At 40.8% G+C, this 23527-nt stretch overlaps 8 protein-coding genes across 8 annotated transcripts; 3 read left to right on the top strand and 5 right to left on the bottom strand.

Annotated features, from left to right (window-relative positions):
• Positions 1-174: 174 nt before the first annotated feature.
• SS1G_12345 (hypothetical protein) lies at positions 175-1497 on the bottom strand (the record flags this gene model as incomplete). Its single annotated transcript, XM_001587265.1, has 5 exons — positions 175-279; positions 374-437; positions 484-1082; positions 1138-1290; positions 1348-1497. The coding sequence occupies 5 exons, from the start codon at positions 1495-1497 to the stop codon at positions 175-177; spliced, it is 1071 nt and encodes a 356-aa protein (XP_001587315.1).
• A 1328-nt stretch (positions 1498-2825) lies between these two features.
• SS1G_12344 (predicted protein) lies at positions 2826-4328 on the bottom strand (the record flags this gene model as incomplete). The annotated part of the gene is made up of 4 exons (XM_001587264.1): positions 2826-2969; positions 3129-3299; positions 3598-3769; positions 4270-4328. 4 exons carry the CDS (start codon positions 4326-4328, stop codon positions 2826-2828), a joined length of 546 nt encoding a protein of 181 aa, XP_001587314.1.
• A 573-nt stretch (positions 4329-4901) lies between these two features.
• On the bottom strand, positions 4902-6157 carry SS1G_12343 (guanine nucleotide-binding protein alpha subunit; the record flags this gene model as incomplete). The annotated part of the gene is made up of 4 exons (XM_001587263.1): positions 4902-4945; positions 4993-5549; positions 5633-5975; positions 6040-6157. 4 exons carry the CDS (start codon positions 6155-6157, stop codon positions 4902-4904), a joined length of 1062 nt encoding a protein of 353 aa, XP_001587313.1.
• Positions 6158-11172: 5015 nt separating this feature from the next.
• Positions 11173-11712, top strand: SS1G_12342 (predicted protein; the record flags this gene model as incomplete). Its single annotated transcript, XM_001587262.1, has 1 exon — positions 11173-11712. The coding sequence occupies one exon, from the start codon at positions 11173-11175 to the stop codon at positions 11710-11712; it is 540 nt and encodes a 179-aa protein (XP_001587312.1).
• Positions 11713-12302: 590 nt separating this feature from the next.
• On the bottom strand, positions 12303-12666 carry SS1G_12341 (hypothetical protein; the record flags this gene model as incomplete). Its single annotated transcript, XM_001587261.1, has 2 exons — positions 12303-12503; positions 12589-12666. The coding sequence occupies 2 exons, from the start codon at positions 12664-12666 to the stop codon at positions 12303-12305; spliced, it is 279 nt and encodes a 92-aa protein (XP_001587311.1).
• Positions 12667-12964: 298 nt separating this feature from the next.
• On the top strand, positions 12965-15130 carry SS1G_12340 (hypothetical protein; the record flags this gene model as incomplete). Its single annotated transcript, XM_001587260.1, has 1 exon — positions 12965-15130. The coding sequence occupies one exon, from the start codon at positions 12965-12967 to the stop codon at positions 15128-15130; it is 2166 nt and encodes a 721-aa protein (XP_001587310.1).
• A 336-nt stretch (positions 15131-15466) lies between these two features.
• On the bottom strand, positions 15467-16801 carry SS1G_12339 (hypothetical protein; the record flags this gene model as incomplete). Its single annotated transcript, XM_001587259.1, has 5 exons — positions 15467-15585; positions 15722-15898; positions 15998-16196; positions 16453-16711; positions 16764-16801. 5 exons carry the CDS (start codon positions 16799-16801, stop codon positions 15467-15469), a joined length of 792 nt encoding a protein of 263 aa, XP_001587309.1.
• A 355-nt stretch (positions 16802-17156) lies between these two features.
• Positions 17157-18906, top strand: SS1G_12338 (hypothetical protein; the record flags this gene model as incomplete). Its single annotated transcript, XM_001587258.1, has 5 exons — positions 17157-17219; positions 17369-17387; positions 17664-18346; positions 18554-18722; positions 18809-18906. The coding sequence occupies 5 exons, from the start codon at positions 17157-17159 to the stop codon at positions 18904-18906; spliced, it is 1032 nt and encodes a 343-aa protein (XP_001587308.1).
• Between the last annotated feature and the right edge of the window lie 4621 nt (positions 18907-23527).

The raw sequence follows: 23527 nt of genomic DNA, 5'->3' as shown, positions 1-23527 counted from the left end.
GCATTTAAGAGCAATTAGGGACAATTTCACCATAGTTTGCAAGCATCATGATAATTCATCACTTACTATTTATGCTTCATGATGTTACACTTGCAATATGATGTGTTGCGTGATGTATTTTCTCGGATTACACGGGCCATACTTTGTAAAGAGTTGAATAAATAGCTTATTTGGCTACATCAATAGATTAACATGTAAGACTACATTGCTTTGCTTCTCCTCTCCGCCTCCATAACACAACACCATCATAAATTTAGCTTCGCCAAACGCCCAAATATGCTAGAACCCAGATGTCAACAAAAAGCCTATCACTTTCGTATGGTATCATCCAAACACCACGGGTTCCCATAAAACGCCTATCATTCCATCATACTACCATTTCGCCAAAATAAAGCCAACCCATTCCTTTTAAATCTCCTCTCTTCCCCTTCCCCTCCCTAGCATCAAAACCTCAGCTTCGGCATCACAAACACGATAACACACGCCAAAATCGCCAAGCCCGCAATCCATGCATACATCATCATGCGACCCCACCAACCCTTCCCCTCCGTCATACTCCTCAAATACCCCATTCTCCTCGACGCTGCTTCTAGACCAATCTCATTTTTATTAATACCTGCAACGGCAGAATCGAGAACAGAGGCATCGGTAGCGAGGGTACTGGCGAAGGTGTGAGAGCGAGCGCGCAGTTCTTGGGCCATCGAGAGGAGAGAGTTGGTGAGATCTTCTTGTTCGGTGCGGTGGTGCGTGAGGAGTGTTTCCGTTGCGGCTGTGGGAGCAACTTGGGATGTGGAGGCGGATGTTGTGTAGGCTTTATTGGAGGCCGTTTCGAAGAGCTCGGCGCGGGGGTTGCGAGAGCGAAGAGTCGAAAGTTCGGGTTGTTGAGAGGATTGCGTTTGTAGCGGGGGAGGCGCATGTCCCACTTGTGTGGTAGAAGGTGTGTAATCGATCGGAGAATGTGTCGAGCGTTCTTCGTGATTGTTTGTAGTTTCGTCTGTAGTTTCCGACGGCGTATCTTGGTCATGGGCCAGTAGATCTTCTCCCTCGGATGAATCCTCGCCTTCTTCTTCATAACTTGCAAGCTGTACAATATCAGCACACATCCCCCTGCAGTCCAGCAGATTAAAGTATACTGACCTCACTCAACTCTTCCAATCTTTCACCAAGTCTTTGTATCATATGCCTTTTGCGCACTAAATCGGCCTGTATCTCTTGTTTCCTCGCTAGTACTTTAATATTCTGCGCATCTTGCTCTACGTGAACCAATAAATCCCGCGCATATTCCAAATTCTGTAACATCAAAGAATTAGCCATAGCTCTTTCCACGAAAAGTTATACCATCCTTACCGCGCCCGTCTTCACCCACTCAGCATAGCTTTGAGATCCGGCCGAAGTATCTGGACTCAAGATAATTTTCTGCAATCGCACCAATATGCGCTCTAAATTCGTAGCTGTAGGATCCCTTGACGGGATGGGCACTGTATTAAGTCTTGCCATATTTCTATGCGGAAAAATTGAATCATGAAAATGTCGTCAAATCGTCAAATTATATGTCATGATTGTATTCTAATGATGCTACTCTACTCTGGATTGACAACCGTGGCTTGCCCAAACGAACCCCAGTTCTGCTCTAAATTCTGACGAGTGTGGGTGTGGCTGGTGAAAGAAGCGTTGATGAGTCATCAAATCCAATCTTACACACACAGCAGATGTAACACCTAAAAGCGCCATCACTTCGGTCACCTCGCTCACCTCAATTATTCATCCATTTTTGGCCAAAAATCTCAAGGTCGGCGACGTTCAAAAATGAAGACGTGCAACAAATCCTCAATTCCCAGATAAGCATCATCCAAATTGGTAATATCGTTCCGAACCTTCGAATCAGAGTCTCAGATCTATATTGAAAATGAACCTTCTTGGCTTGCTAGCGGAACCTAAGTTGTTGTACAGTTTGTTGTATTGGCTGGCTAGCTTACCGTCGAGCAATTTAGCCTGTGGAAATCGGAAGAAGCTATAAGGGCCGCAAATTCGGGATTTCGGACAGAGAGATGAAAAAATCTTACGGTTGATTGTTGGTATTGTTGATAGGGCTATGGGTGTTCTCTGGTAGTAGTTTTCCAGCTGGCGAGTTTGAATGCAGTATGTGCCTAATGGTTGATTTTGGTTATATCCCATGGAGGTTACCTATATGATACCTCATATTTCTGCAAGCAGAAGGAGTTGTATATTACAATAGTCAAGACAGATAGCATCATTATACCTCATCGCAGCCTGTTCTTGGCATGGCATGGCATTGCATCGAAGTGCGTTACACGCCCTTCAAAGGCTGTCTGTCGATAGGACCGTCGTAGGGAGCATATATCACATGCAGTATGTACATAATGCTATACAATAGACAATGTATTGGTATTTTCAGAGCTCATTTCATCCATGGTCCGATGCGGAACAATAAAACTCCCCAAAAAGAAGCCAAAATGGAGAAAAATAGGAAGAAGTTTCACACTGGTCCAGATAGCCAACACTATATTGTGTTTACGTATCGCCAAACAATATTTACACTACCCACAGGATTAGAAAATGCTACAAAATGTTGTGAATGTGCTATTTATGCACCTTTCACGCTCGTTGTTTCCGAATTTGCTCTTGCCAATTTACCTTCGTCCACACAGCGCGCCTGTTTCCCGGGTTATTCTCTTAGTTAAACAATTTTGCGTCCCCTCGTTGATTTATCTGCTTCCATTTACTTCTATTCAACCATCCTAATCATCGCTCTCCACTCAGCTCCCGCCGTGTCCCTGCCGGATCCTCATCCAGCCCCTCTGTCCTCACCAAAACATGTCAATCAAATCATTCAAGTACTCCACAACTTCAATGTCTTTCCTTAGCACCTCTCTATTCAATTTCGCAAAGCATCCCGTATCCCTATACAACCCCATCTGCTGCTCGATAAAACTCCTATCTTGTGAATTCTATAACAACTATCAGCTTGAATCTTTCTGGCTCCCCTTTTTCACCACATCTTTCCATGCCCAACCACCTCAAAAATTCACGTATGTAATCCGTACTCTCAGCTAAAGTAGGACCAAGAGGCAAGAGGCAAGCAAACAGAATCAAAGAAAACAACATACCGCCCTTCTACTAGCCCAAAGCCCTTGCAACCACTCCAATCCCCCTTTAACCGCATTTTCACCACCCCATCTCCATTTCATCTGACGTTCCTGAATCTCATAAAGAAACCACGTTGTTTCCTTTAAAAACTCATCATAATCCTTCTTAATATTTGAGCAATTAAGTTGTGTCTACTTGTGGATTGAAATTAGCAAAGAAATCTTGGGTAGAGAAAGGGAGAGAGAGGTAACACACCAATGTGGCTTCAGCGGCGATATGAGAAGATAATAACGGCTTTTCTAATTCGATTAATAGGTCTGAACAGAGCATGTGTAGAGCTGCTGTAATTGTCTGTGAACAGTGGGATATTGGTTAATACTGGTGTACTTATTTTGTGGTAATATATATACGTTTACCGCCCGCTATCCCATACATAAAGCATCACAAAACCCAAAGCACGGAACCCAGGAAAGTAGGAAACAAACTCACATCCTCAATCTCATCTCCATCTCCATTCCCACTCCCACCATCCAAAACCACCTGTCCTCCTCCTCTTTCTCTTCCATACTCCTCCACATCATCAATAGCACCCCTATCCCTTCTCCCATCATCCCCAGCCCCCTCCCATACCTCACTCACACCCAACCCTCCAATCCTTCCCCTACACTCCCTCGTGACCTCTGTAAGATTTCTCACACTCTCCAATGTAATTCTCCCATACACCCCGATAATCAGAAAATGAAGCAATAGCCATACTCCTGCAATCCCGGACAGGGATGGTTTGCGAGTTGGAATAATCATATCTACTTAGATTCGTTGATTGTTTATTTTGCGGGCTGAATTTGTTCAGTATACCATCGTGTATGTAGATAATAAATGTATGAGTCCAAAATAAAGTTTCAAAACTCAGAATTCAATAGATGAATTTTAAAATTTAAGAGCATACGTCAAATGTAGAAAGGGGTTCATGCGTCGTTTGTTGAGTTGTAGTTACTAGTTGCCTAGGTAAAAAGTTACACAACCCTGTCCTACCTGAATATGTCCCAGCCAATTATGTTCTGACTTAAAGTGCGGATTTATGGTCACAAATATCAAGACACAGGCACAAATGTAGATCAATATGAATCTTTCTAATTAACTGACTATGGTATCAATGCTTACTGCAAATAATGCAGTCGCTTTGATCCAGCCAACCAACGAGCCCAGACATCCACCGCCATCATTTTTAATCCCAATCAAGCCATCCAACTGCCACCATCGTCTGCTCGTACACCCCCAACCTTCTAATCAGCTATAAAGCTTCTTCTCATTCATCCGGCTTCCAACCTACAACACAACTCCCGCACCTTCATCAAAAAGAGACACGGCAGACTGCAAACCGCGCGACATCATCAGTTGCTGGCATGAAACCAACCACATCCCGAACGGTCTTACATCGTCGCTATTAATATGACAAACAGGATTTAAAAACAAAACTTAAGTAATAAAAAAAATAGTCTCGATCGATGCTACCCCCCGGAGCATTGGAGAAAGAGAAATAAAGTGGGCACAATGAAGCAGAAGTTAATTAAAACAACCCATGACGTGCTCCAATGATACCATATCCCCCGACATCCCCTTTCGGGGAAAAACAATGGTTCTATAGCAAAAAAAGGTTGCAAGACCGAAAGTGACTGTGCAAGAAGATGTTTGGTATTGGAAAAAGAGACCCCCGGTTTTGGATTATAACGCCATGCTGAATAAATAGGAAAGCTGCAGTCCATATCGTTTGACTGCAGTAGGGTATTTCATGATTATATCAGACCACACAGACGGAGGTTCTCTTGTATGATGATGTCTAGGACGAGTTAGTTGTGAAAATATTTCAAGAGCTTTGAAGCTTACCATTGACAGCTGCCATGACGAATCTGATTTGAGTAGTATCAGTGGCACAAGTGAAATGTGTATAAATCTGTTTCGTCTCGTGCTGATTGAGACTGACGAATCGGTTCAGGATGTAGTCACATGCGAGAGCATAGTCATCACCACCTTCGTAATCGGGGAAGTAGTTCTTCATAGGGCTGACGGGAAGCTTCTCCTTGAATCTATCGATCTTATTCAAGAACAGAATGATGGAAGTCTTGATAAACCATCTGGAATTGCAAATCGAGTCAAAAAGTGTAAGGGCTTCTTGCATACGGTTGACAGTTTCATCCTCAAAAAGCAGTTGGTCATACTCGGAAATGGCCACCAAAAAGAGGATTGTGGTGACATTCTCGAAACAGTGGATCCATTTCTTTCGCTCCGAACGTTGTCCTCCAACATCGAACATTCGGTAGGTTAAATCTCCAATGATGAAAGTGGTCTCTGTAATACCAGTAGTCTTGACACGGGAGCGAAGGACATCTTGATCATTTGGCATATAATCATGCTGAGCAATTCTCTCGATGTTATCAAAGTAACTAGACAAAGGGTGTTAGAAGCAGCTTGGTGTGCGGCAGCGCCGGAAAGATATCCAAGATCCATCTATAAAGCAAGTACTTACTATCTAGCAGAATCATTCAGTTGATATTCTCTGGATCGCTTGAAACAATCTTGCACACCTGCATCCTTCCATAAAGCTGCAATGGCACTTCCAACCTCGGGTGGTAAGTTGTCTCCTTCAATTTGTTGTGGTTGCATGAAAATCGTTTGAACATGATATTCGGCTCTTTGATCATCAAGAGGTAACTCTAAGGACTCCATGGCCTCAAGGATAACACGCATCGATTGGACCGTGTTACTGAAGATAATTTCCTTAAATGATTCTCTCTCGTCGCGTGAGTAACCTCCCTCATGGATAAGCTTCATCTGTTTCAGGATAGTAGACTTTCCAGATTCACCAGCTCCTGTAGAACTGTTAGACTGAACACCCAATGGTAGATGAAGGGGAATCAAGGATGGTTCACTTACCAAGAAGAAGCATTTTGATTTCATTTCGTTGCAACATTTTATCTCTCTTCAGTTGGTTTTCGATCTCCTCGTTCCTCGCCTTTCCCTCTTTCTCCTCTGTGCTCATTCCGCAACCCATGTTGAGTGATTATGGTGGTGGTGTTTAGTAATTAAATTCGTTAAAGGTCGTGAAGTTGAGTGCCAATTGTCGCAGGACCGGCCGCAAGATAGAGTGCGGTCTGTAAAAGGTAACTGATTAGCGGGAACCGGATAATGAGTAGGCTGAGGCTGAATGAGTGGGATATTGGCGATAGTGAAGCAAAAAAGGCAATCAGTAGCGACGTTGCGAGATTGAAGTGAAGTTGATTGAACTCGGTCGGGTTGGTGAATAAGGGGGGGGGGAAGGGACTGGGAATGCGACGCAATGCTTCTCCCCGTGGTTGATACTTGGTATTCAGAATTGTATAGAGTATGAAGTACGAGTTATGGACGAGTTCAGTCGTGTCGCAGTTGGTTCTTCGCGACAATATGTATAGATGGATGAAACCCAGTATGATTTATTCTTCATGCGATGGAATTGAACGGTGCAATTAGAAGAAACAAAGAATTCTTATTTACTTACCAGGTTAACAATACACTCTTTCAAATGGAAACCCTTGAAAACCCAACAAATAATCTTGAGATCTTGGTAATCCAAGTGGATGAAAATGTCCTTCACTCTGGATGGGATGGAATTTATTTGGATCGATCTGGGGAGGTTTGAGGTTTGAGGTTTGAGGTTTGTCGAGGTTTGTCGGAAAGGAAATGGATGGATAGATGGATGGATGGATGGATGGGTTGGACGGAGAAAGAGTTCTTTTGGTTCGTCCTCTAGGTTGTTTAGGTAGTATGCTACAATTAATTGCTAACCGGGAAAGAATAAATCAATTAGAATCAAAATAGGGAAGGGCCATCAGGGCCAAGGTCCAAATTATCGGCTGCCTTTACGCTAGCGGGTGCCTGATTGGGAAGGGAGATGTATAAGAGTGGATAACTGTGGGTAAGTCTTGGATCTATGATTATTTTAGAGGATAGAAGAGATGAAGGAAGTCGAGATTTGATATCAGATGATGATTGAAGCATCTAATTTACGATTGCGAACTAACTAAATAAATAAACAGTAGGTCGAGTGAATGCTAAAAATGCTCATGTTCTTTCTTTCTTTCTTTCTTTCTCTCTCCTCTCTCTTCTCCCTTTACCATTGGACTAGGCCAATCGTAACGTTATTTGTCAAAGTGATTTATGTCTAACAATATCTGGTGGATTGATTGATGATTGATGGCAATTGGGTTGAGAGAAAGAGAAGGAAATAATGGCAAGGAGGCTAGATTGGCTTCTGATACTTGATGAACTAACTAATTAGTAACTAAGCGTTTTGACATGATGGATTTATATCTAGTGCTGCAGGTACCTACACGGGCCGCTGTTTGATGAAATCAATGAGTATATACTGTATATACCCGGTGTGTATATCTATAGGTATATATATCCTTAAGTGAGAAGAGATAGACTAGATAGATTGAAATCTTCTTGTTGTATCTTTGTAATAAAGGAGATGAATACTCTATTATATATATACTAGGTATTAATCGTCAGATAATACATATCCTTAATAAATGAACAGATTAATTTGATTAGATTTATTATTATGTATTAAATTTTCAAAATAAAAAAAGGTATTCATTATTATAGATGCTGTAGATAGCATCTTAATATCTAGATTTAAGGATTTTATATCTAGATACCTACCTAGAAGTGATATTTGGCGCTATCTAGCATTCATTCAAGAATCTCTTTGAAGCTTTAAAATAGCAAATACACCTATTGTTGAAACTCTATTACTGAGCTGAAAGGCTTGTCAGTAACAAGATATCAATCCTTGATCTCAATCCTTACTAGAGCAGGCATTGATAAGCATCAGAAACATGACTATGATTGATTGATTTATGAATACAAGCTTCTACGGTATAGTGATTTACATACTGCAAACTTTGAATACATGAAGCTCTTTCATGATGGGCTTTCATGATTACGGAGCACAAGCTTGCCTACCTACGAATAGATCATATCTGCACGTCTGTTACTAAAATCCGAGTTAGCTTACCTACCGAGCGATGAGGGCAAAGCGGCTAGGATTAAAAAAACACAATACCGTCGGAATGAATGAACCAGGGGTTAATCCATCTTGCAGATTATGCTAGGATCAATAGACGTATCAGATCAAGAGAATGCCAACACTTTTAAATGAATGGAGACATGGACATGGAAATGTCTAGTGATTCGTGAAGAAAGTGCTTCGGTGAAAGCGTGGATGGAGAAGAAAGAAGAAAAAGAGAAAATGCTAAACTCTGTAAGGTTAATGATCAATGATTAAATATTTCAAGTGGCTACCAATGACAGCCCATGTCTCAGGAGGGACTGAGCTACCCATACGTCCAATAACTTATCTTTCCTTTGTTCTCTTGAAGGAAAAAGAGAAAAGGATTCGTGGGTGCCATTTATAACAACCTATAAGAACCTCGGCATTTATGAAATAGATAATCATATGTTTTCAAAGAAAAAGTCACATCGCACTACTCCATCGAACTGATTACCGGTATATGGGATTTCTTTTTTAAACCTTTGTACATATCCCATTCGTTACCGCCGCTTCTTTGCAGCATCTCGCCTTCAGCCTTGGGATTGGGAACCGTTCATGCGAGTATTGTATTTGGGTGTACTTCACTAGGTACTTGGTAAAAGTCGGGGGAACACAAATTGCCTGCATGAAGGGGGGGCTTCATAAAACGCCACATATTCCATCCTCAGCCAATGAGGTGTATGAAATGTGTGAGATGTATGAAGTGTTTGAAGTGTATAAAATGTATTAAATGTATAAAATGTATAAAATGTTCAAATTTATCATCATCCTCATGGAAGCTTCATGCTAGAACCACCAGTGAACCGTTGGGTAGTTTCATTCACATAATCCCAGCCAGCGTACCTTGACTTGTTTTACACCATGGACAGATACAACAGACATCCCACCTACCTCTCATTCTTCTTTCTGGAGCGATCGAGAAATATCATACACATCACCTCGTACATATCATTCGTAATCTGTATCTCAACTTCAACAAGCTCATAACCAAGGACGTCCCGCTTCCTCCGCCGCTCAAACCTCCCTCGCTTGCATAAGGTAGATGAAACAATTCAAGTCAAAATTCTTCAACTGACTGCCAGACTACTGAGACCAGGTACTGTACTTTACTTCAATACCCATAAACCCCACAGAATACTGGGTCCTTAATTACGGAGCACACAGCAGATTTGAGATTACATATGTCCTGATCTACGGAGCACCTATTGCTAATGGGGCTATGACCCTTATCGTATGTCTTGAACTCTTTCGAAACCTCGAAATTCATAGTCCAAAATCCTTAGAGATTATAGAAGGCTGCGTAGATAACGAGACATCTCGACACTGACCGTAGTAACTGGATACATTCATTGTACATTTCTTTCAGATCATTCCAAATCAAAATGCTTGAACTTTACCGCCGTCCTCATGTTCTGGGGATAGTATCCATGTTTGCCATGTAGTATGGTGCGTCACACTAGCCGCCAAAAAGGGGTTAAAATCTGCAGGAATTTCCTTCCAATTTCCTTCTAGAAGCTTTGGGATTCCCCGTCTAAATGATCCTTCGTGACAATGATCAACTTATTGATATTACTGTTTGCAGCTTATTATCCGGAGAACTAGGATAAGATATTGGACATGTCATATTGGACTCCGTATAGCCTTGACTTGGTCATTAAAAAAAAAGACCCCTCCTGTTGAGGAAAATCGTCGCTGAAAATTACAGCTGTGCTGGGCTTTATGTAAGCTTATTATTACTGTACCTAACTTATGGGCGATATGTGAACCTCTTCGGTGAACAGTTATTGCTAGGCTTGGTATGTTTAAATTGACCAAGGGGCAAGCAAAAGGCAAGCAATAAGCTTTCAAAAGTTTATGATCACGCACAAAATCACGAATCACAATCTTGATATTCCTTCCTTGAGGCTTGAACAGCTTTCAGGTTTGGTAACACCGATCCAGATGTCGAAAACCTTTCGTTTGGGTTCGTGAACTAGGATCTTTTTCTATTTATGGATTTCTTGTGTTCTTCTTTGTCGATGCTTGTGGTGGCGGCACCAGCTGGATGGCATTTCATATGCAAGTTGGATCATGTTTTCTATCTACAGGGCAGCTAAGCATAGGTACTTTTATTTTTCTTGCTCAGCCCTGCATTAATGAAATGTTTCTCGACGTGAAGATCTTACTCAGAAACGCTATGCGCTGACTACCCTTCCATGAGGTGTAACCAGTACTTCATTAATACCCAAATCTATGCCAAACAGTCATTCCATCATGACCTTATTCAAATCATGCGAAGTTGCTGATGGTAGTTCCACATCTTCCTTTTTCCTTGAACTGAGTTTCACATCTCCTTGCCTCTCCTGAAAGCTCCGAACCCTACCCTCACATAGCACTCAAAACAATAATGGATAACTTCAATTGACCTCCTTGGCATTATACATGCCGAGAAGACATCCTTTCCTTACCTAAGCTGAGTTGCTGACTAGTCCTATGCTCTTGCCGAAGTCAAATTCATGCTATTTTGAGTCTTACACCGTATAACAAGAGTTCTGGAAGTTTTATCCAATTATGCGGCAGTGAACTTGGGGAGTCTCGAACCAGTTTTACTACATGTTAAACCGCGGAAGTCCAGTAAGTATCTGGTCACGCGAAATGCAGTCAACTAGCTTCGACCATTAACTTAGTAACACGGTCTTGCTTGAAATGCTCTACGCAGTAGGTAGCATGGCAAACAAAGCTTGTGGAATAACCGAAATTGGAAAGACCAACCTACGGTCTACATTTATCCCCAAAACAATTGGTTTTCCATACACACCACATAAAGGCAAGCATGTTGAATATCCTCAAAACTATTGTTATTCCCGTTCTTTAACCCAAGACTGTTATTTTCTTTCCGAAATCGTCATTTATAAGAGATTATATTATCCACCTCCAGGCAGTTGAAGTAACATCCTAAGAAACACCTACTACCTAATCATCCATAGCTGTTCAGCATGGCATATGTCCACCAACAACAATCTAATTTTCGTCGCCACATCCAACTAATTGCATACCGCTCTCCAGCATCTTCTCAGCCCACAATAAACAAATTGAACCGACCACACGCAATGCATCCCAATCTTCAAAAGCTAAGAATCGACCCACCAGTCCTTCTGCTACTTATCCTCTGTATTATCGCTTTACTCCTCTGGCTTTCGTATGGTGTGTACATCTCTGTAACGTGGTATATCCATAGGCTACGTGCAGTCAGATATGGCTTGGATGAAAACATGAACTCAGATATCTTGATGGCTAGACTACATGATAGATCATATTCGAGTGAGGAGATGGGAAAAAGAAAGTTCGGTCAGGCACTAAAATGGTCCCACCCTCCTATAGAAAAGGGAAATGCCAAGGTAGAACATGCTGGAACGGGGAAAGCAGGGGGTTTATCAAGGAACCAGAGTGTATCGAGTGGAAGTACATTGGTCATGTTGGGAGACGACTGCAGGAGAACTCAGAGCTTTGGAAGCCGAGGAGAGAGCGCTGTATGAAAAGGATTAAGTGACTTTATATCAGTGCAGAATGAAAGTGCTGACTTGGGCTATACATGTTGACTCTGAACTCCTGAGTCTCGGTATTCTGTCGTTCTCCTGGGAAGCGTGAGCTACCTATGAAGATATGCTCGGACTCCAAAAGTTTAAAAATCCTGTAAGTTTAAGAATCAGCACCCATGGGTAACTTGAACCTGTCGGCACCAACAGAAGTAAGGCGAAACAGCCGAGTCACTGCATTATATTTGCGTCTGGCTGCTAGAGCTCCCTATCTCTAACATGGGAGAAGCTCTCAAAGCGACGCAAGTACTCAAAGTCTAGAAAACTCAGAATTCAATGAATTAAAACAAATTGAAACATAATCTTTAATCAGTCGCTAAACATCAACAAATGTATTCGAGTAGAGAACAAGTCACATACGAGCCTCTTCACAAGCCAAGGGTAAGAAAATCCTAATAGACAGGTGAATTCACATCATTTGAAGTACTGCCTTCACATAATCATACAAACTCCAAAGTGCTCTAGCTTCCCATTCATTTTTATGTACTCCCAGGACCACTTCCACCCCTCCAATGAATGCATTATCCCATTCAAGGTCTTTGCACCCTAATTCCGTCCTTTCCCACCCTTCTAAATGAGCTGTTACACTCCTCATAAGCTCTTCCGGCACCGAATCCAACACCAACAAACGCAGGCCATGCTCTTCGCTTGAATATCAAAACCGAGGCGACAACACCAAATCCGAGTCCGACCGAGGACCGTATGAGCAATGAGGAAAGACAGTGATCCCACTAAACAGGTATAAAATCAGCATGGCGTTCGCAAAGAATAAAAACCGCTCTTTGGTTGTGAGTTTGAAGATAAAGTAGGATTTACCTTTTCGTTCAGAAGAGCTTCTGAAACTGGTTTGCTTGGGCGTGTGACGGCCGGAGGAGAAATGGATGTTTCTGGCATGATGGCTTGTGTATTACTAGAGCAAAGATATCAGTGCTTATTCCTTCTAACAATTTCTTAATTGGCATACCGTGATGTGAGGATTGATGTACGATTGAAGAGCTAGGAGTTGTGTTGTAAATTTATTCTGATGTCCCGGTTCCATCCACTTTGGCGTGTCGATTGGACTATAAAGGAAAGCGGTGGGTATATTTCAGTTGGCAGAATTCGAAAAATAAAATGTTATCCGGCAAAAATGTCCAGCTGTTTCGTGATATTTGATCGGTGCTCAACATTGAAAATTCAACAATTCGCAGCAATGGATATCCTAAGGTTACTTTCTAGGTCGACTAAGCAATCCGGTCAAAATGGATCACAGAAAGTAGGAGGTGTTGCTACGAAATTACCCTCCAGTGGAACGTCTGCGAATCCTCAATTGTACCACGATCCCATTCCTGAATCGAGAGGCAAGAAAAGAAAGAGAGGAGGACAATCTAAGCATGTTGATACTACAGAACAATCAGATGGGAACCTTGATTTCTTTTCCACCGATCCTGCGACACAGAAGACTAAGAAGAGCACTTCCACAAACGATGCGCCGAAGCTTGCGCAATCGAATCCTTCCTCAGAGCCGGAGCCACTTCTAGATGAGGGGGAATGTCGACAGATATTAAAATCGCATCGGTTGAAGGTCACCCTTCTGCCAGGTGCAAAACCGCAGAAGAAGATTAAAAAGTCGAAAAAGTCGAAGTCCGCAAAGGCTACGAGCTCGAAGGAGGAGATCAAGCAGTTATACCCGCAACCATTAATGGCATTTGAAGATTTGCGAGCTACATACAAAATATCGGGCAGATTATCAGAAAACTTGAAAGACCAAGGGTACAAAATTCCAACGGAGGTCCAAATGGGAAGCTTACCTCTACTTTTGAAGCCTTCAGTTGCATTGGGTAATTCCTCGGTAGATACTGACGAGTTGTCGAGTACTTTCGACCTGTTAGCTGTTGCGCCTACTGGAAGTGGAAAGACGCTGGCATTCTTGATACCAGTCATTAATGATGTAGTACAACGGCGCAGAACTTCTGACAAGAATCATGTTTTGGAAGCTGTGATAATAGCACCAACGAAAGAGCTCGCCAGTCAAATTGTTAATGAGGGAAAAAAACTTAGCATTGGAACTGGAGTTAAGATCCTAGGAATGAAGAAAGGAATGAAAATAGTATCGAGTGCAGATGCTGAGGAAAAAGAGCAGTTGGATGACGATGAAGATGATGACGAATCCGTTGATGGAGCTACCTCATCTAAGCAGCCACTTACCAGGACCGACATACTGGTCACTACACCATTGATCTTCCTTCATGCCTTATCTTTAGGATCAACTGATGATCATGCTCCATTACCCACTGTTCGCACATTAGTTTTTGATGAAGCAGATGTTCTCTTAGACCCGTTGTTCAGAGACCAGACATTAGGGATTTGGAACTCATGTATCAATCCCAATTTAAGAGTCACCCTCTGGTCCGCAACGATGGGTTCAAATATCGAAACCCTCGCTTCGAGCACCATTCAAACCAGGCAAGAAAAGTTAGGCCTAGAGAAACATTCAAATCTTATTCGTCTCGTGGTTGGACTTAAAGATTCTGCCATTCCTAACATCACACATCGCTTGATTTATGCTGCAACTGAGCCTGGTAAACTTATTGCTCTTCGACAATTACTTCGGCCCACCGCAAAAACTACAGATGGGACAGAATCTCTACGGCCTCCATTCCTCGTCTTCACACAAACGATATCCCGAGCCATAGCTTTACATGCTGAGCTTCTGTATGATATTCCCGCTGAGGCAGGCGGTTCTACCAGAATCGCAGTATTGCATTCTGATCTTTCTGACTCAGTCAGAGATCAAGTCATGACACGATTTCGTAATGGGGAGATTTGGATCTTGATCACCACGGATATTTTATCACGAGGTGTTGATTTCAAAGGCATCAATGGCGTAGTCAATTATGATGTTCCTAATTCAGGAGCAGCTTATATTCATCGCGTAGGACGTACTGGACGAGCTGGTCGCGATGGTGGTATTGCAGTAACATTCTATACCAAAGAGGATATTCCTTATGTCAAGAACGTCGCAAATATCATCGCGGCGTCCGAAAAACAGGCCGGGAAACCTGCGAGCGAAGCTAGTATGCAGAAATGGTTATTAGATGCGCTACCAACACCTAGCAAGGAAGAAAAAAAGAAATTGAAGAAATATGGCGTTGAAGCTAGACGAGGGGGTTTGAATAATGCAAAGGATGGAAAGGATTCGAAAACGGGAAAGTCGAAATCAAGAATGCAGATTAGTACGAAGAGTGGGTATGAGAGGAAATTGGAACATAATAGGAAGGGAGCTATTCAGGGAAGTAAAAGACGAAAGCAGGAGAATGTTGCGGAGGACGACGGAGAAACGGTGGTCGAGGATGGCTGGGCAGGCATTGAAGATTGAGTGGATAGTTCGTGAGAGAATTGTTCCACTGGTTGGATACCTAATCAATTTGCTTGCAGAAGGATTTCATGTAGTATCGTTCTGCCCCCATTGCGAAGTTCAAGCTCTGAATCTACTGACCGCAGCCACACCGTGTTATCTTTATTTTCATCACAGAAACTCTTGAAAAGTGTACTCAAATCCCCAAACACAATAACCTATTCTCCATTAAAATACTATTCTTAAAACCTCGGGCCATACCCATCAAGAAACTGGCATTCAAACCCATCCATCCATTCATGTACAAATACAAAACGCAGAAACCATGAAAATATTTCTCTGTTGTCACCTGACCCCTCACATCTTACTCGGCATCCTCATCCCCCCGTCTAATCTCAATACTACTCCATTCAACATCACGTTCTCAATACTTTGTCTTACTAGCTGTGCGAATTCGTGGGGTTTGCCGGGTCGTACTGTTTTCGATGTGGGTTAGCTCGTGGAATGGAGTTTGGATCTTTTTTTCGGATCGTGTTGTGTGGTACTGTGATTAGGGGTGCATATGGATGACTGGGATATGGGTATATGGGATATGAACAGAAATAGACTTACGCGGAAATTCCATGACCCTCGTTAAACTAGCCCGCACTTTATCACTCATCATAGATGTCATCCTCGAATCGAAAAGACTAGGTGCTATGGTCACGACCCTAATACCATGTCTTGCAACATCACGGGTTAGGGGAAGAGTTAGGGATGCTATTGCGCCTTTGGACGCAGAGTATGCGACTATTTCCCGTCAGTATTTCGTTAAAAACTCTCCATTGACAAATTCTGGGTAAGTAGAAGCATATAATAGGTGTATTAGAAGAATCAAAGTAATCTTACCTTGACCAGGTTGTCCATCAAAGGCAGCAGATGAAGCAACCATGATAACCACACCACGCTCACCATCATCGTTTACAGGAGTGGAACGAGCCATGTGGGGAAGACATTGACGAATTAAGTCGATGGTACCGCGGACGTTAACATTCATTACGAAGTCGAAGTCGGATAGGGAGAAGGGCTCGAGGTTGCGGTCGAGAATCTAGTGAGGGGTAGGAGATTAGCGTAAGGATGGTAAGGGATTCGCATGACGGGGGATATGGCGTTGGGTTTGAGAATTCATCGGAGGGGAGCGTATGAAGGCCCCGGGACCCCCAGCGCGAAGCCTGCGCGGCCCATATGTGCCCATCCTGTAAAAGGGACTTTCACGACCGGAGAAGTATAGGGCTAACAATACTTTGAAGATACCCCGAATGCCATAGAACAGTATCTAGAAAGATAAGAGATTGAAAACACACCTTAGCAGGAGTAGATACACCGGCAGCAGCAATAACTCCACCAACCTCCTTTCCAGTTTCCTTCACCCATTCCAAAGCACCCTTAACAGCATTGGTAATACTATCTGTCTCCAGTACATCTGTTTGCCAGAATTTGATCTTTCCACCTCCTATCTCTTTAACCAATTCTTCAGCTAACTCCTCATTCATATCTAGGACAGCTGCATACCCTCCAGCTTGGCAGATATCAACGACACATGCTCGGCCTAAGCCTGAAGCTCTAGATGTCTTGTTAATGAGGTTTGATTCATATTTATACGGTTTTGACTTACCCGCCGGATACAATAAAAGTTCTACCTTCAATCTTCATCTTGATAATATTTGAATAATAAGTTTAAAAGAAAGGAATACTTACCTATTTAATATTCACAAAATCATTCCTCTTTGCTTCATCAATCACATGCCTCGGCTTAAACCTTATTTGGATCCCTCGTAGAGCCAATCCCAAATAGTCTAGCGTCGGGAAATGATTAGTTTAACGCCGATCCGATAAGACTTGCGACAACTTTGATGTTACGTCCGTCCTATTGAGGGTCTATTTACGGGAGACGGATTGATTTCAAGATATAAAAATATTAAGCAACTTTCAAGAACTTTTCGGCTTTTCTGTGCCTCAAAACACCAAGAAATTAAAACGGTTCTCGTACTACCACTCACAGGCGAAAATGGTGCGACCGAGGCGCTCATCCGCTGCAAGTGACGAAAGTGCCAGTACGACCAGAGATCAGGTTTGTTTTCCACCTCCTCCTTCATTGTTAGAACAACCATGCAGATATACAGAACGAGAGACAAAATGAAAGACACATTCTACCAATACTAATGGATCCCCAGGAACTAGGTAGTATGTACGATTATTTGGCTAAGATTATACTCTTAGGACCAAGTGGAAGCGGCAAGTATGTTCCACTTTCTGTTTGTCTTTGATGAGTGGGATGTTTATGGGAATGGGTAGAACATGATATTGATGTCGCACAGATCATGTCTATTACATCGTTTTGTCAAGAATGAATGGAGAATTTTATCTTCTCAGACTATCGGCGTAGAATTCGCAAGCAAGATTATAAGAGTAGGCAGCGGCAGTCGACGGAAGCGTATTAAGCTTCAGGTATTCCCTTCTCCCGCATCTCCCCGTCGCTCTCTAAGGCTAATCATATAAAAGCTATGGGATACAGCAGGCACTGAACGATTTCGATCTGTATCGCGCTCTTATTATCGTGGCGCTGCAGGTGCAGTCTTATGTTACGATATCACAAACCATAATTCCTTTACTGGACTTCCTACCTTTCTCAACGACGCCCGAGCGCTGGCTTCCCCAAACCTTACACTACTACTTGTGGGTAATAAGACAGATCTTTCTGAGTCGAATGGGGATTTAATAGATACATCTGTACCACCGGAAACACCATCCAGCATGAACAGCAAAAACTCCTCATTTCCATATACTGCCGGGGGATCTGTGAATTCGAGTTCGGGATATATAGGGATAGGATCACAGTTGAAAGCAAGTGTAGCGCCAGACGGACGAGAAGTTAGTGCGGAAGAAGCATCAAGATGGGCTAGTTCTGCGAATATACCAGTTTCGGTTGAGGTTTCTGCGTTATCCGGAGATAATGTCGAGGAGGTTTTTAATAGGCTGGCGAGGATGATATTGACGAAGATAGAATTGGGAGAAATTGATCCGGATGATCCGATGAGTGGAATACAATATGGGGATGGAGGAAGATGGGATACAAATGCTAGTGATGGGGCTAGTGTGAAGAGTGGAATGACGATTGAGGATGGGAATGGAAGGAGGAGAAGGAAGGGGAAAAGAGGGCAAAATTGGGGACTTGGAGGGATGAGGGAGTGGGAGGAGGTTTTTACATTACCAGGCCAGAGGAGGAGGAGAGGTGGTTGTTGTTGATGGAGGGCGTTGAAGCGAAGAGATCTTATGGAAAGTCATACCCGAGGAGTGTTTTTTGATGGATGGAGCTGAGCTCCTTTTATGCTCTGTGTCGAATCAATGCCAGGGCTTGTGGATATTATGATTAATTGTAATGATAATTAATACCCGTTGTTTTAGTTCATGTATCTTGAGTGGTCAAGGCTCATACTGTGGTCAGTGGCAGGTATCGTAGGGACAGCACAAGACGTGAATGGCGGCAATAATGACGATCTGTTTCGCGCTAGCCCCAGGTGTCATTGGAAAGATGTTATCTACATCAGCGAAAGACGGGGGCTTATGCGTGTAAGTAAGTTCATGATATTTCCCACATGTATGTAATATCCAGCTCTGTCCCCTCTCAATTCTAATACTAATAACACTCACTATTATCAGTTCTTCTTTCCACGACTCTCTTGAACCTTCTTTGCTCATATCATGGAAGTCCTGATATCGTTGAGGTCGTAAGACGATATTATATGTCTAGGATATAAATATGATGGGCTGTAATGAATTCATTCTTTTTCTTGACATTGTTAGGTGGTTTATAAGATATATATCTACTTTGTGTGTGTGTGTGTGTGTGTTCAATTTAGTAACTCTATATAAATCACAATAGGGGGTTAATATAACGGAGCAAGTGAGGGGAAATTATCGACTTGAAGAAGCGAGTAATATACTATTTTCATGATTATTAGCTGAGAAAATTTCTTCTGGATAGAGAGATATACGCAGTTGTATTATATTAATCACAGTTACAATAATACGTTTCTTTCACTTAATTTTATTTATTTCATTTATTGTTATACACTTGTATTTCTCCATCAAGGAATATTCGAATTATAACTTTTTCTTATTTTCTACTGTCTATTTTTCTAACTTTCTATTTCTAACTGAGTCCAGCTCCATCTAGGTATAAAGTATGAAATACTGTTGACCTCCTGGGATCTTGGCAGCATATGCATATATAGTACATATGCATATAAGGAGCAAACAAAACTCAACTTTTAATTCATTCTTTCCTTTTTGGTATACTGTTTGTTTGCTTTCAATATTTTGATTTCAAAGCACTTTAATTCCGAAGGCCGAATACCCAACCTATTCCTTCATTTTTTTTGAATATATGCTCGCAGCTTAACTGCTTAGCTAGAGAATAAAGTCAATTCAATCTGATGCTCTTTCTAGTCTCAAGTAACCCAACAAATACAATCTAGTATGAAATGCAAAGTTAGAAAACTCTCTCTTCTTTAGCTTTTCCATCTAGGTATGAAATATGGAACGCAATCTAGTATGAAGTATGAAATGCAAAGTTAGAAAACTCTCTCTTCTTTAGCTTTTCAACCTAGGTATGAAATATGAAATGCAAAGCAAGGAAAATGCAAAACTAGGAAATTCTCTCTTTAGCTTCTCCATCTAGGTAGAAAGCTAAACAATTCTCATCGCACATCGCACAAAAAAGCAAACTCAATCATCCTTTCCTTCTCTCCCCTTTATTCCTCCATTCAAAAACAAATACTTATCCCCATAGTACCCCAATGTTTCCGCGATATACCCTAAAAGACTAAACAAGCGACAATTTGGACAACGTGGATGAAAACGGCAGATCCGGCAGATTCTATCCAAGCCTTGGTCACAGGTTCGTACGTCCTCGTTGAGTCCGGCGCAGAAGCAGCAGACGAATGAGAAGCGAACTATTTTTTTCTTCTTGTTTCTGGTTTCTGTTTTGGGGGTAAGGATTGCTTCTTGGGAGATGGGAATGGAGTGGAGGTTTTGTGGTGCTTGGTTTGTTAGTTTGTAGGGAAGTGGTTTGGAGTGTGATGTGTGATGTGTGATGTGTGTGTGTGTGTGTGTGTGTGTGTGTGATGTGTGTGTGTGATGTGTGTGTGATGTGTGTGTGATGTGTGTGTGATGATGATAGTAAAAGCATTAGATTCAAGGGAATGTAGTTGAGATTTTATACTTTGATAGAGAATCCAGGAGCGTTGTTTTGAAGCTGTACATACATGCAATTCTAAGTATTGCCTTCAACTGAAGAAATGAATAATTATAATATTGATTGTCTTTTCTGAGAGAGGTACAAAGTCATAGTAGAATGGACAATGTTGAAAGGAAGTCTCTATAAAGGAAATCTTTATAAGTTCATTGTTAATGTATTTTGATCAAAGAACTAACAATAAGTGTCGTTGAGATTTCCTTTCAAGTTCTATATTGAAGTATACGAATAGTGGAAATAGCTAGGATGATGGAACCATGATTTTGGAGGATACTGATCGATCGCGTCTGTGGGATTGATCGGAAGGATGGTGTATACGGGAGGTACAGAAGAGAAGTAATTTTCATTCATTGATTGGTTCGGAGTTTTCTTGAGATATACATAGTATATGTATCGATTCCGCGATTAGTTCTCTTAAATCTTAAGCTTTCGATCATCTGGTGATAATTTCCTATTACTCGATATGAACCAATTAACTATCAAGTCTTTTAACTATTTTCATTAAAATCTCATACCGAATCAATATATATCAATAACTTACACCAATAAATTTTCTCACACCTAATTAAAGAATAAAAATCCAGAACCGAAATCTAAAAAGGGGTACCGATAGGTAAAATTCGCTAAACATTTCACCATCTTGTCACGATTCATTAATTCACGTGACCTCGAGGACCTTGAGGACCGAAGGGTCCATAGGGTCCTCAAAAGATGATATAGGGTATATAAACATTCATTTAGTCTCGTAGTTAAGGAGCTTCGTGCTCAACTTAGTTATCAATTAGTTTACCTACATTCTACTTGATCTAGTAACGACTTCACTTCCAAGTGAAGACCAGTGATAAAGCCTTAACCCACAACTACCAACCAGACGAAACCTTAGGCAGCCGCTGCCTCCAGTATAGTATCGTTACACATCTCCACCATCCAAATCCTTCCGTTTTCTTTCTAACCTACCCACACCGAAAATGACAAAATCGACTTTTATAACTTTCTTATTTATGAATATAATTTTCTCAAATTCAGAAAGTAGATTTATTACTTATATAATAGTAGATTCTGAAAATTTCAGATTTTTCGCGATTTTATTGGTTGAGATTTTAAAGGTTAAAATATTGATTTTCAATTTGTATAGGTGTAACGGTACTGTACTGGAGGCAGCGGCTGCCTAAGGTTCGTCGGTTGGTAGTTATGGGTTAAGGCTTTATCACTGGTATTCACTTGGAAGTGAAGTCGTTACTAGATCAAGTAGAATGTAGGTAAACTAATTGATAACTAAGTTGAGCACGAAGCTCCTCTACTATGAAACTACTCTGACTATATACTTCTGACTGCTATTGGATAGCCTGGATAGACTGGTCTACCCGGGCTGTCCATCACGTGATCTTTTATCTGCCTCAGGACACTAATCCTGATGGTGAATCGTGACAACATGATTAATATAAAAGACTTAACTTTTAAGTATTTGAAATAAATAAATAATATTCAATAGATATATAATTGATTATTATATATCACTTTTATAAATTTAGATATTTTCAAATATAATATTTTTATTATTATTTTTCTATAACGTGGTTTAACACCGAGTGCACTATATCACCGAGTGCGCCACTTTTACCTCAATTTGTACTTTCTAACTCATATCATTCAACAATCATTAAATCAATCAATTAAAACTATTAGGAGTCTAATAATCTAGGATCTATTATACTATTTTGACAAGTTCTTGAATTATGACCAGTCTTTCCACACTTACTACAGCATCGATTAGTAAATGATTCCCCATTAGAATTTCCCCTATTTTGACGCTTGTCGTGTTGAATCTAAATATCAACCTTTTGTTGAGATAATATATCTGCAGCTTTTTATCCAGTAAGTACTTCTCCTTGATGTAATTGAGTCTTTTTCGTATACCGATATTTGCTTAATACCTCATTTGCCTTCCGAAGTATACAGTTTTCTATATTTAAAAGTATATTTTCATATACCAATCTCTTTATACCTTTAACTAAAACCAATACAATTTCGAATATAGGTATAAGAAAGCTTGATTGATGACGAATCATTCGAGATTTCACTAAAGTTGATTGAGAAAGAGCTTCAATTGGATTGTGAGGAGTTTGAGAGATCCAAAGGTTTAAATCGAAAGAAGGGGGAGTAAGGGTATGAATTCGAATATCTAATTTTGACAGTATAGCTTGAGGGTCAAATGGTATTAGATCTGTTCCTCGAAAGCTAGCTTTTATATTTTGAGAGATGATTGATTGTTGATATATAACTTTGAAAACTATAAGGAATTCAATTTTAATGATATAATTGATATATACCTTGATAAACTCCTCAATTTGAGAACTATATAAACATTTAAATATATCAAGACATCCAATATCAAATGATTGAGTTAAATGACTTGAATATAATAGTAACATTATGTATATAATATCATTTGCTTTATAATATGATTGAAAAGCTATTGATTTATGACTTTCGTATCTGTCCAGCGTTGGTGTTCGATATTTGCCCTTTCTTCGATGAATAGTATATTTATCGAAATACTTTAATTATTCTAACTCTGTCTCATTATTCATCCATCCATTGGAAGTAGGTTTAATAGCCCAATTTGTAGGAAAATCGGTTTCGGTATACCAATTGGAAAGATGAACTTGTCCTTGAACTATCAGAAATGGAGGTATAGTTTCACCTTTTTCATTACCACATATAATTATCATAGCCCACTCTCGATTGCCTGATTGTATTGTCTTGCTTTTGCTATTTCATTCAACATTAATTACAATTATTCCAGGGTATATTATATCTATTATAAAGCTGGTTTCGTCGAAGTTGTAGAAATCGTAGTCTTGAATACTATATTTCGCCTATATATTCGATATCAATTGAAATCACTCTTTAATAAGTTTGGAATCTTTATAAAGAACTCTTTGAAAATCATAAATATAATTAAAATATATCTTTAATTTCGTATAATACTTTACAAATCGATGAGCCTGTCACGATTCACCATTAGGATTGATGGTGTTACGATGGTAGCAAACTGATTAATTAGGAGAGCTTAGGCATTGTGCAAACACGATCAGATTTCATCGAATTAGTATGTGATC

The sequence above is a fragment of the Sclerotinia sclerotiorum genome, genomic scaffold, assembly GCF_000146945.2.
Source record: "Sclerotinia sclerotiorum 1980 UF-70 scaffold_19 genomic scaffold, whole genome shotgun sequence".
Taxonomy (NCBI): Eukaryota; Fungi; Ascomycota; class Leotiomycetes; order Helotiales; family Sclerotiniaceae; genus Sclerotinia; species Sclerotinia sclerotiorum.
Note: the sequence above shows the minus strand (reverse complement) of the source record. Positions and strands in the feature narration are given on the sequence as shown.